The 13,879-nt window shown below is 38.0% G+C and overlaps 1 protein-coding gene across 5 annotated transcripts in view; it reads left to right on the plus strand.

The window, feature by feature from the left end:
- The window catches only part of VPS13B (vacuolar protein sorting 13 homolog B), a 486,846-nt gene that overhangs the window by 439,960 nt on the left and 33,007 nt on the right, over nucleotides 1–13,879 (plus strand). For all 5 annotated transcript variants that reach the window (XM_075085497.1, XM_075085494.1, XM_075085496.1 and 2 more), the window contains exons 44-50: nucleotides 8,453–8,608; nucleotides 9,956–10,219; nucleotides 10,375–10,458; nucleotides 10,626–10,801; nucleotides 11,304–11,474; nucleotides 12,113–12,314; nucleotides 13,317–13,505. In XM_075085497.1, the coding sequence (XP_074941598.1) occupies nucleotides 8,453–8,608; nucleotides 9,956–10,219; nucleotides 10,375–10,458; nucleotides 10,626–10,801; nucleotides 11,304–11,474; nucleotides 12,113–12,314; nucleotides 13,317–13,505 (1,242 nt within the window). The remainder of the gene's footprint in view (nucleotides 1–8,452; nucleotides 8,609–9,955; nucleotides 10,220–10,374; nucleotides 10,459–10,625; nucleotides 10,802–11,303; nucleotides 11,475–12,112; nucleotides 12,315–13,316; nucleotides 13,506–13,879) is intronic.

Consider the following 13,879-nt stretch of genomic DNA (forward strand, 5'->3'; position numbering starts at 1 on the left):
AAAACTACTGAATTTTACATGAATGCAGCAATCTGTGCAGAGCAAATTCAGCCAGAGTAAACAGTTGCAGTTGACGCTGAAGTCAAGGCATAAGATAAGAGGAAGGCAGGCTAATAAAGGAGTGTCTCACCCCAGCGACAGAGTTGTTGTAAACTCTGTGCACTGGTGTAACAGTGCACAGAGGGGAACCTTTGGAGACTTAGAGTCACTGGAGTTCTGTATGTCCCTTGTCACGTTTTCAAAAAGGACAGAATAGTTTTCATACAAGCAAAACGCCTGTGATGCCCCAGCCCACGGGCAGGCAACCCAAATGGGTGACTGTGCTCTGTGCAATTGGGCCAGTGTCAGATTGCGAGACAGGATCCCCACTCATCAGGTGACAGTGCTCGCACTTGGGTTACGATTGATGTGACTCCCCCGAGTTGTGTGAAGGAGAAAGAACAGCCAGGCTTGTAGAAAGCTAGATAAGTGTGACCCATATTTCATAACCAATTGTCACTTGCTTTTGTAGCAACCACCCAAAAAAAAAATCATTTAAACCTTTTCATAAACACATGGAAAGAGAAGGCAATGCTTAAAGCAATTATAAATAAAACCAGAACTAGGTAAGGCTTTCCTCTTAACAATTTTTCCTTACCCATTTTTTGGTTACTTACATAAAATTATTCAGTTGAGAGAATCCTCTTTTTGACCATCATTGTAGGTAGTAATGCTAATGGGGTAGTTCTGATTATGGGGTATTTCCAATAATGGTACGCTTCCAATAACGGTGCAAACTGGAAAAAGTATTGAAAATTAGGATTATCTCAAGCAAAGTGAAAAGCAGAAGAGTTAAAATCGTAGCTTGTTACTGATACTTCGTCAGTTGCGGCCAAGCTGCTACAGACCACCAGCACATTATATGGCATTAGCCATGCAACACCTGGAGAACTTAAATACGAAACATTGATCTTTAGAGCTGTGCAAAACATTCTGGTTTTGTGGCCATTATGTAAGATTCTTATTAAATTAAAAATAAACGTTGAAAGATGAAAGGTGGAAAAGTCCAGCAGAAAACCAAATCACACAATAGGGAGTGGGTGAGGTGACAGTAGGAACTTCAGATTCATTTTTCAGATATTAATTCTTCAGCTGGAAGTTGGTGATGTCAAAGGGTTTCCCCGTTCTGTTTTGCTCTGATCAGATTTAGATTCACTGAAAAGTTGGGCTGATAAACAGTAAGGAGTGTCATGTTGGATTCCCATGTCCCAGGAGATGGTGAAGCTAACAGCTCACTCCTCCTGACTCAACCACATTGCTGGCCAACAGGCTCTTCTAGTAAGGGGACTATACCTCCCTTGTCCCAGCCCTTGGAATAATTTCAAGAATATTTCTGCTCTTTTAATGTTTTTCAACAGTCATCTCTTGCTGGGAAATTTAGAAACTAAAAAATAGCACTGAGGTAATTTCACTGAAAACATATGGAAGCACAGGCTTTCCACACACTGTTAAGATAGGAGCAAATTTTCTTTACAAAGGTCGGAGAGTCTTGGCATCCGTCTATAAGCCATGTTCATTTGGTTAATGTTAAATACAAATCACTGTAAGTTTAGCATGCTTCAGAAAGGCAGTTCATCTAAACAGTCTAAACAGCACAATTCTTTGTCATTTTAGATCGTACGAAATAAGTTTAAATATTATTACAAGTGTTGTCATGTAATTTTTTTCAATGATTAATACAAATCCTTGAAATGAAAACGACGACTCAATTAAGACATCAGGTCGTCCCTATTATGCTATGGCACTTTTCTAATTGTTTCCATGCAAAACTATCTAACAGCTTATTATCCAAAGGTCAGAATAATGCCCAAGCATGAACAAACCCTCCAAGTGTCATATTCATGGAATGCTAGATGACTTCATAGTTATGAAATTATTTCATTTCTCATGATAATTCCCAACTTGCCAAGTTAGTGAATTTTAAGAACTCTGAGAGCAGATTGTAAGATAAATGTGAAATAATCCATACTTCTGGAGTCAGGGACTTCCCTCCAGGCATTAGTTCATACTTGACTTACTTGACTTACTCTTGGGGATAAAATGAGTTAGGACAAGGTCTTAGATACCACATTCTCTTACTGGGAAAGAAAACCAACTTGCACAACTTTGGCTGGCTCATGTTTCTTGTTACACAGGCACTAAGAAGCAGCGGTTGCCATGAAATACTTTATTTAACCTCTGCAAAATGTTTTTTTAGTATGGCAAGGCAGTTCAGTTAAATGAAAATAAATAGTTTTAAAAGGATTGTATTTCTTTCACATTCACATCAGTAAAATTCTCCATTTTTCTTATGCTAATTAAGCATAGTGAGAGATGCAGTAATTGCCCATTTGAATTATTTAAAACAAATATATATACCAAAAATAAGTTATTTTTGTAGTAGCAGATAGTTATGTAATGCTTAATTTACATTTAGAATTAATTTTAATATTAATAAAGCTACTATAGGCTATAATTAAAAATTGTTCAACTTAACAAAAACAGCTATAGCACACCAAGGATTTGGATTTATCAGCTATTGATGGTGTCCCTCCAACTGTTTGGCTTAACTTAAAGCTCCTTCCTTCCTTCCTTCCTTCTTTTTTTCCCCAGCCTGAATCTACATTTCAGGGAACCTAACCATTCCCTTTTAACTTTCACTCTGAGTCCTGCAAGTCTCGCTAGTTTGGCTAATATTTCAGTAATAAGTCTGAGGTCCGATGCTCACTCTTCTACTCTGCTCCATCCCCCACGTTTTCCTCAGATTTCATGAGGTTTTTACCTTCCTTACGGACAAGACACCCCCAACTATATAGTCCTTTTCAGAACTGGGATAAGTCCAAAACTGATAATATCTGAGGCTTTAAGCAATTCTAGCAAAAGCTGCCAGACCTCATGAGTTCCTTTTGCAGATTTTAATGAAAGTTAGAAGTCTGTTAGATATCGTTAAAAGGGAAGAGAAGCTACATCACTCCTGTGCTCTACAGACAACACTGGCTCCTACGTTATTATTGGATCCAAACTGCACTCCTTATCTTGATCTTCAAGTTGCTTTGTGGGATGGGCCCCAGTTATGTCAAAAGTCATGTTTGTCTCCAAGACAGCTGTGTTTTTTAGGAGAAGAACTGGAGCATATGATACATATGGTGAAACTCTGAAGTTAGAAGAGATCAGATCTTCCTAGCAATTTACTCAGAGTTAAGGAATTCTGTCTTGCAAGACAGTAGGCAGTCGGAAGGTCCCACTAGGGATCACAGCAAATGTAAAAAACAGCTATTCCTGTGAGAGTCCCCTGACTGTGTTCTGCAGAGATTGTTTGCTTGCAAATAAACAGCAAAATTGTTCTATAACATGCTAGTTATTACTGGTTATTTTCCGCAAGCTCAAACTTCAGCAGAGTCCTCTGAAGAAGCAAAGAATGGATCCAAATTCGTTATTTTGCTTTCTGTGCAAAACGTAATTTGCAGAGGGGAAGTCTGCATTTAAAGTAGCAGCTCCCAAACCTTTTTCCAGAGTCTTCTCCTGAGGTTATAACAACAGCCCATTTTTACTTTTTACCATCCGTAACTTGAAGCAGCAGGTGTAGTGGGTAAAAATCAGTTCCTATGTTGATTTGGGCAATGACTTCAATGAGAATGTGGCCAAGTTACTGGTTATAAACAAAATAGATTTATTTCTTATCAAAGTAGATTAATATACCTGGAACAGCAATGTGCCACTTCATTGCTACTTAAATAGAATTTGAGGGAAAATATATCTATCATTTGCTTTCCTGTTCTTCTGAACACACACTTATAAATTATTGAATAGATATTAATAGAGGTTAATATATTAGTAATACCTTCACTAGAACCCATTTAACATTTTTCTTCTCTTATTTTAAATAGTGTGCCTGCAAAGCACAACTTCTGCTAGAATTTTATAAACATAATTTTTAAATGCAGTTGTAGATTTGGAAATAGCTTTAAGAACCTCCTCCTCGTTATCCTACAAAAAAAAAAAGCTGAAGCCAAATTTTAATTTATTTTGCATCTCCAGCAGGATCATAATTCATTGTTATTTATTTCCAAGTTGCAATTTTTCAGGTATTGGGTTATATAAAGTGTAAGATGATATACAGTACTCTGTGGGTTCAAACTTAGAAACTTTGACTTATATATATCAGTTATTTTGGGGATATTTTCCTGTTTTATTGTTTAGGGATGTTACAGATTCTCTGCACAACTTTTTGTACTTTACATAATCCTCCCCAGGTCATGTACAGAATATCAGAGAAAAAAAAAAAAAAAAAAAGAAATGTATTGTTGCTTTCCTTTGGGGTCCTGCATTCAAAATCAATGGTTGTATTATATTATACACAACTGACTTTCTGGATAATATCTGGGGCAGATAAGGATTAATATTATCCATGAATCACTTGAACCCTCATAATTTGGTTACTGTTCCTTAGCCAAAAGACTCTTCCCCAGAGCTAGTTCATACCTGTGAGGTTCAGGCCTAAGCTTTGCAGGTTGTGTTGAGGCTTCCAACACCCCCAAGAGCCACCAAGGGACAGAGCTTTTCTGCCAAGTGTGACCTTTTTTCTACTAGCCAGCATGGGGGTGATGGAAATTGCTTTCCGTCATGCTCCATACTGGCCTTCTGTTTTACAAGCGATGATGGTGTAGAACTGGTCAGATCTCCCAGGTTCCATGAGAAAAGGAAGCCGAAATGAAATTCAAACTGGTTTTGGTGGCTGCTGCATCTGGCAATGTGCAGAATGAATGTTTCACTCACTGTTTTACTAAACGCTAATTGGTTTTATTATTTTAAGTCCTAATCCTGGTCAAAGGCCACCATGTATCCTGCAAATACAACCAAAAAATACCGATCATCCTTCCCCTTTAATTTTTCAATTAAAAATTGCTTTAGCGTCAAGTCTTAGACTTCAGCTTCCATCTCCAGGTCTCCATTTCCTCCATGCTGCTGCGTCATCACAGCTTTTATTTTGCTAACTCGTATCTTTTAAAATTACCAACTGCTTCCACGCCGTTAACCATGTCCTCACTTGATTCCTCCCAGTCTGTCAGTGTTGAGAACAATAACCCTTGTTCTTCCCCAAAAGCATTTTTTAGTTTCATTTAAAAGACAGATATAATCTAACTACAGTGAAACCGAGTTAACTTTGGTGGATCTACAAGCAAAGTAGAAATCAAATTTGTATCACTAAGCATTTTGAGGGCACAAGATTTAAATTACTTACACAGCTGCAAAATGCTGCCTTTTCTGGACAGGCTCCATTCTTAGTCTCATTTTTAATCCCCCATTTTAGTCTTCATGCCTAGTCATATGTAACTTAGCTTTATTTACTCAGATCGTATCTTTCACTCACATATCTAGCTGAAAACCTAAGTAAATTTTGAGGAGTGCATAGAAACCTTCTGTGAAGAGGCATGATAAAGAATACAGCTTTTCTAGCCTTCCACTCCAGTAGGAGCAGCTTCATCTTAGTCTACCTCCCTGAAGGCAATTTCTTTCCCTCGCAAAACAGAAATCCATAATGGCTCAGAATTACAGATCCAAACCCCAGAAAAGTCTAGTCAAAACAAAAAACTGTGTTATCTGTTGATATGTTTCCATAACAGAAAATGCAGAAATCCAGTGGATACACAAATGAGTGCCTATCTTCACATATACAATAGCTAGTCTGTTTTAAATTCTCTCTAAGCTATAAATTGCCACTTATCACTGGGTTAGATTTGTTAGAATGCTTTTGAAGTCCATTGAACATTTTTTGTACCTTTTTACAATGACTTCTCTTTTCTCCTAATATATGTACCATACTTAGCTATACTTGCTGAACTGTTTTTAATCAGAGTGTTTCATAAATACTTAGAATTTACTTAAAGCTTGGTAAATGAAAGGGAGTTATATGCCGATTACCATGAATCTGTAGTATTAGGTCAGTTTTATAACATTAGAACTCTGCCTTGCTGAGTACCTAACACCACCTATTATGACGTCTTCTGCTAAAGTAATGTTAGCACCTGATTACTTAATTTTCTAAAATTACTTCAATTTTTATTTCCTGCCATATATCTCTATATCACTTAGTGTCATTTGCTAATTACTTCTAGCCACATTTTCCAGAAATCTCACATTTAAGTAACTGATTCACCCAGAGATCCCTTTGCATTTTCATGGAATGCAGCTTCTTAGCTCAAAAGTAAACTTACACAGTACCCAATTCTTTTATTGTTATGTCATTAATACAAATATATTAGATATCTTTAAAATAAATTACGAAGTCTGTTCCCTTTGTATGTCGCATTTACCAGTATACAAATACTATGTTTATAAAAGAAGAAATTGCCAATATATGATAATAGCTCTTTTTTATTTTTCTTTCTGAACCGTGAAGTTAAATGGAGACTAATTGTGCTACAAAGAAAATTAGTAAGGCAGCATTTGGGAGCTAATGACTGCTCAGGAAAAGCTGACAGCGTGTTCCTTGGGAACATTCAACTCGTGAGCAAAGCTGTTTATACAGGGTGGGAGACATCCTAATGTTGGAGCTACATACAATTACTAATCATCAATTATGGCATTTATATGACATCTGTCTTTGGAGCGCACTGTATTTTGTGTGCCTTCTAGCTGAGACTGACCACTTAGTACCTTTTCTCATTATTTGGCTGTCATTTCCAGCTACTAGTCTCTCCAAAGTAAACAGTTTTCTTGTTTCTCTTAGTTTTCATATGTGATGAGATTTATTCCCAACTGCCTCTGTAAGAAACTGAACTGATTCCAGCCACTGCAGTTGGATTTTTTTGTGGTGTTTTGTTTTCCCTTTTCTGTAACTAATACTTAAGAATCAAAGCGACGTGTTTGCTTATGAGTTTGAGTGTCCTAGTGCACATCTTCCTTCAACGTATTCTTGACTATAAAGCTGTGCCCACGCATGTGCACATCCAGGTGCATGCCCGTGTGCACACTGGCACATATTAGCCTTTGGGCTTCCAGCATAAAACTAATATGAATCTGAATGCAACAGTCATCACTCCTGCAAATTCAAAAGGCACCCACTGAATGGATGTTATTGTTGTGTGTAACTTGTGCTGAGGATACCACAAATTGCAAACAGGCTACTGAGTTGTAATATCTTTGAAAGTTGTTGCTGTGGTTGTTTCTTAAAACAATGAAAAAAAAAACCTCAACATCCAGCCTTTCACTAAGTCCAACTGGCTAGACCCATGGCCAGTGCTATCTCTTTCTGGAAACAAGTCATGGGAGGACATAGTATTTACAAGTTTCAATTTTTGCTAGCGTAAATAATCAAACTTTGGGCCTGATCCTGTTCTCAATTACTCTAAATTAATTAATGACAGATGTCCAAAATCAGAGTGAAATTCAACTCTTGAGAGAATTCCCACAAGGCCTTTATATAACTGTTTTAAAGTGATGCTTAGGCTCTGTGCTGGCCCTCTGCAAAGAATAAATTTTACCCAGAATGCTTATTGCTTTGATCCCTTATATATATAACTCACATCCTTAAGTTTGCACAGCCACAAAAGATCTATACAGAGCTAAATAGCCAGATCTTCAGCTGGCGTAAATTTATGTAACTTCATTGACCTACATGGAACAGTACCAATTTTCACTACTCTGGCTTAAAGAATCTCCATGGGATAGAGGTAAGTGCGTATGGTGGGTAAATGGATGAAAGGCTCTTCAAATGATGAAAGACTATATTGCTCTGGAAGTGATTTAAGTTAAACTGGAAAAAAGCCACTCCTTTTCCGGAATAAATCACACAGGGAGCATAATTATGCAGTTAAATTTCTTCTCATGCAGTCAAGCTTGAACTTGCCACCACATTTGTGTAAGAAATGAAATGTTTCCCATCTCTCAGCAATATGCTAAGTTCTGCATTTAACACGCGTATGTGAGCTATGCAAGTATACGTGCAAATAGATTTGCATTCTTCTTTATTTTGAAGAGAAGGTTATTTGTAATTTTCTGTCTTATTCTGAAGTCCAAAAATCTGGCCTGGACCTGTGTTCCATATCACCTTGCTGGCAATAAAGGGGGTGAATTTCTAGAACAATTTCAAGGGCCGTAAAAAAAATCTCTTATTTCCTGTTTTAAGCTCTCTAGTCTACATACCTTTCTTTTCCGAACAGTTGTGTGCTGGATTTCTACCATCCTGAATACACTCTTAAAGCAAGTCATTTATAGAAACTCATGATGCAGAGCCTTCTTACGGTACTGTTGATTCTTCTGTTTGTATCTGAAATCACAGAGTCACTGAGTGGATCATCCAGAGAACTGGTGTGCTTAGCATTGCTGAGTATTAAAACAAAGAATATTTTCTGTCATGGGAATTCCTATCCTACTACAAGGCTTTTTTTTTCCCCCCAGTTATGTATTGAAGTAGTAATTGCTTTCTTTCCAGCTGTTACACATCTGTATTGAAGGCTGGGGAAACTGGCGGTGGTCTGAACCGTTCAGTGTGGACAATACAGGGACCTTTATTCGCACCATTCAGTATAAGGGCCGGACAGCATCACTTATTATCAAGGTGCAGCAGCTCAGTGGAGTTCAAAAGCAAGTAAGTATTTGATCCACTTTGGAAAAATTAACATAAGCAATTTAAACTGTTATCTATTAACGAATTAGTCACCTGATTATTTATTCTCTCCTACTGGGATCTGCAAAAAAACAAGTATAACAGTCTTCTGGGGGCATTTTCAGGAGTTGTAATAACTCTTTTCTTCACTTTGATATGAATCTTAGCATTTAAAAGCTTTTACCACCACATATTTTCTGTGTTCCAGAAAAAAAAATCCTTTTGCATGGTTTGTAAGTTCTGACAGTGCTAAGTTACACAATCTTTTGCATATTTTAAGCTCTTGAGAAGCACAATTAATTATTATTTTTTTTTAAGAAACTGTTCATATCTTATTCTGGGTTGTAATTCAGGCCTTTGTATTGTTAGAAGAGAAAGAAGTAATGACCAAATTAATGTTTGAAAACAGGCTGCTGTGCAGTATCTTTTCACGTACTATCATTGTGAAGAAATCTGTAATAACACTGCAGTCATTCTGCCTGCATTGGCAGAAGCCAGAGCACACGGTGGACATAACATGTTTGGTTCACGGATATAGCGGAGCACATTCTGTTGTGCAACAGAAATACAGCTGATCAGACACGAACAGTGCCTGGCGTCACTGAAAGCCCTGCTGAGATTTTGCTTGGTAGGTTGTAGCTGTGTTGTGCACCCTCATTAACAAAAATCAAATGAAGTTGGTTGTAGCAGGGATACATGTGGAATGCTGTTCCTTGGTATAGCTTAGAAAAAGGCAGATATATGTTCTATGATAAACAGTTCACGTATGATGGACAGCAACAACTCTGAGTCTAATCTGGTCATTTTCTAGGTGGGTGTGCTTAAATACAGAAATATTATACATCCACTAATGGAATCATAGGCTTTAGAACAGCAAACACACTGAAAGGTCTGGATTGCTGGATTGTGATGGGAATGTTGAGGTGTTAGTAGAAACTTTTCTCCTGAAGTACATCACTGTGTCTTCTCAGAAAGGGCTCAGCATTCAGAGACCATCACATCACTCTTAAAATCCAAACCAGAGCTATGTCAGCCGTGGGTAGTACTGCTGAGTTCAGTAGGAACAAAAGTGGATATGTTACATATTTCTTTCAAGCCCAGATACTGCCTTAGCAATATTTCAAGTGTTTTAATGCCTAGGTTTCTATGAAATTACACATACATTTGGCCAATAAAAATAATGTTTTACCATTCACTGCCTTCAGCAGTGCTTGGGAAAATCTAAAGTAGGGAGATTATTCTTGTACAGGTTTTCACTCTATAATTCAATTTTGATGTTACTTTTTCACAATTGTTTATATATGAGCTGCATATTTTTGTGTGTTTTAGATCCTAATCTGTGGAAGACAGACAGTCTGTAGTTACCTTTCCGAAAGTATTGAACTGAAAGTGGTGCAGCATTACATTAGTCAGGATGGACAGGCCGTTGTTAAAGAACACATCAACTGCCTTGCAGCCAAGCAGAAGTTGCCTTCATATGTCCTAGAAAACAATGAGGTCACCGAGCTGAGTGTGAAAGCTACAGGAGATGAAGACTGGTCCCGAGATGTATGTCTGAGTTCTAAACATACAGAACACAGCACTGTCATTCAGGTATGGGTAGAAATAGGTATATGGAATATAGCATAAAAAAATGTCTGAGAGAACTGGGGACTTCATGTTTAGACTTCGATTTGATGTGATGAAATGTTGAACATTGTCATCCTGAAATAATTTTAGTGTAATGCTGCTGATCTCTCTGCATATAGGTACCATCTTCAAAGAGTTCAATTACATATGTGTGGTGCACAGTTTTGACTTTGGAGCCCAACTCACATGTGCAGCAACGATTAGTAAGTACATGTAATGCCTCTGAAATCTAAATGTTTATGCCTTACATGTCATATAATTAATTAAGGGCAGAATGACCCACTTGAAAGATTTATTAGTAGCTCATTTCAACAGCTGTAATACTGGAATAAAATTAGCCTTAATTTGGTATATTCTTTCCTTTTTGTAGATTGTTTTCAGCCCTCTTTTCATTGTAAGGAGCCATCTTCCAGACCCAATTATCATACATTTAGAGAAAAGAAGTCTGGGACTGAGTGAAACACAAGTGATTCCAGGGAAAGGACAGGAGAAAGCACTGCAAAATATGGAACCTGATCTTACACACCACCTGACATTTCAAGCCAGGTAAAATACTCGTTTTCCTTGCAAATGGTTTATTTGTATGGAAAAGAAGAAATAATTTAGGCTTTAACTTCTGGTGCATTTTTTCCAAGAGTATGACATATGGGGAGAAGATGCAACAGAACAAGTATATGTGGCCTGAAATGATGTGATAGGAAATATACATTTGGTATAACCATCCTAAGCACATTGGCATTTGTTTGCTTAAGCAGCCCACGTTTTTGTGTTTTGAAAAATGAATTCCTAAATGATCTTGAAATGTTTTTTGAGAATACTGAAGCATTTCTAGGGTCTCAGACACAAAGGTCATTACAGTGTCATAACAAATTCCTGCAAGTCAGTTAATGTTCAGGAACTCTTTTGACATCATAACTTGATTCATCCATGATTATCTTGAGACCATTCCTACTGTACAGTACGCTTGGAAAGCTTCATTAAAGAAAATGTTACTGCTACTAATGCTTGGTCCTACTGTGTAAGTGACTGAATCTGTTTTCACTGGCAGGGAGGAAGATGATCCATCAGAATGTGCAGTCCCTGTCTCAACCACGCTAATTAAACAGATAGCAACTAAATCCGATCCAGGTGGCAATGTCAACCAAATACCGTCTGAGTTCTATGGCACCGCTAATCCTTCCCAGCCTGCATGGCCATATAATAGGAAGGATTCAGACAGGTAATTCTTTGCTAAACCTTCTTCATGGTTGTTGCATTGCCTTTTCAAATAAACTGAAATCACATTCAAGAAGCCTATATGTGATCAACAGTGAATATGTTTTCAGTAATTACATGATTTCTGTATATAAGCTGCAGAATCTGTTGCAGGAGGGAAAAATTTGAGGTCAGTCTAGGGCTGCCCTTGATTACACTGAGAAGATTGCATCAGCAAGGATTAAAAAAAAAAAGCACCTTTATCCCTAGAGGCTCTTGTTTATTCAGTAGCTGTTTGTTTCAGGAGAGAAACAGGGAGTTGCTATAGGAGGAGTTGCTGAAAAAAATGGAAATGTGATTTTATATCTACAGAAGTCACAGCTTTAGTTCTGAAGGAGAGTGGTAATTCTGTTAAGGCATTTCTTTAGTTCACCAAATTTAGGTTGAGCATATGCAGTTAGAAATATGCCTTTATAGCCTACATGTAGCTAGATCTGTCTGACTGCATCTCAGTGTTCCAGAATGCTAAGGTAAGAGGAGATTGTTCTTCTATTTCAAAACCAGAAAAGCCGTGCAAATTGCTGAAAATTACCACTTCTTATTTGTAATCTTGAATTCATTGTTCCTTTGACTTTATGTTTTTGTTTATTTGTTTTTGAACAGCAATGAACAACTCTCCCAGTGGGATAGCCCAATGCGGGTAAAGCTGTCGGTGTGGAAACCATGTGTTAAAACTCTGCTGATAGAACTCCTGCCCTGGGCTTTGCTTATCAATCAGTCCAAGTGGGACCTCTGGCTGTTTGAGGGAGAGAAGATCATTCTTCAAGTACCTACTGGGAAAGTAATTATACCCCCCAACTTCGAGGTAACTCTGCCATTCATGTTAACATGCACAGTTCTGCTAAACATTCTGATTCTGAAGAATGGTTATTAACGCAGATGATTCCCAGTTTCCAGTCACCGTGTCAGTTAGTCATATGATGAGGAGTAGAAATAAGAATAGAAATTTGCAACACTGACTGAGCCACCAAGTGGGTAGCACAGCATACTTGATAGCAGTGTTTGAACAACATATCTTAGAGAGGTATAGTCAAAAATTGTAAGACACTGTAGGAAGAAGACCTGCATCCCATCTGGTTCAGCAGCCTTCCGTCCTTCCTCCCAATTCAGCCAATGAATCCACAATGTGGCATAATGTAGCAGCCCAAGTAAATTGCTCTGAAGGCCAAATATAGACTTTGGCCCCTGCTGTGCTGACCTGTCACACGGGAAGTGTGTTGACCACAGTAGCAAAGTTGACAGCCTGGAAGGAATCTTTGGTTTGAGAGTGGTTTAGGTCAAGTTGTTTCGTAGCTTATATGCTACCAAGAAAAGTTCAATAATGAGATAGGGTGAATGACAAATGAGGAAGATTCTTTAGGATGTCTGCCTTCCTGAATTCAGAGTTTTGTGTAACAGCTCTTCTCACGTACCGTAGCCTGACCGTGCACATGGTTTTTTATTACAACCCCAATAGTCTTTATTTTTGAAAGAATTAAAATAATTTGACAGAGCGTCGTGTCAATTCCAGTTGGACAATCTGATACTTCCTGTCTATTTTGCCATCTTTTTTCCCCCCGATGTATGTCTCTTAACAAACAAAAGGTCTGCCTATTAACATGTCTCAGTGTAGACTACGGTCTTCATTCCACCGTGAGCATTAGTCCCATATCCACATTGTGGTTTCATCTGTCCTTGTACCACATCAAAAGTATCAGAGGGAGAAAGGGAGGAAATGAGATTGACTTCATACTGGAAACTACATTGAATTGTAGTAGAAGTATATTGAATTGTCAACAAGTGATAATCGGTCATTTTTCACTTGCAGGAAGCTTTTCAGGTTGGAATCTACTGGGCAAACACTAATACTGTGCACAAATCAGTGGCAATTAAACTGGTTCATAATGTGACCTCCCCAAAATGGAAGAATGCTGATAATGGGGAAGTAGTAATGTTGGATGAAGAAGGTTTCATTGAAGCTGAAATAAAACTTGGTGCTTTTCCAGGTCATCAAAAGGTTAGAAGAAAATTATCATGATTTATAACTTTATAATTTAAAAACAAAGTCATATAGCAGATGAAAACAATCAAATGTACGCAGTGTGAAAGCTCCTACCTAATTATGTTAATACATACACAGAATCACACAGAATGGCAGGGGTTGGAAGGGACCTCTGGAGATCATCTTGTCCAACCCCCCTGCTTGAGCAGGCACACGCAGAGCAGGGGCACAGGAACGCGTCCAGGCAGGTTTTGAATGCCTCCAGGGAAGGAGACTCCACAGCCTCCCTGGGCAGCCTGTTCCACTGCTCTGGCACCCTCACATGTAAAACATAATGAGAATATAAACAATGTGTGAAGTATATTTTAAAGAATTAGATTGGCAAAAAC

The sequence above is a fragment of the Phalacrocorax aristotelis genome, chromosome 2, assembly GCF_949628215.1.
Source record: "Phalacrocorax aristotelis chromosome 2, bGulAri2.1, whole genome shotgun sequence".
Lineage (NCBI taxonomy): Eukaryota > Metazoa > Chordata > Aves > Suliformes > Phalacrocoracidae > Phalacrocorax > Phalacrocorax aristotelis.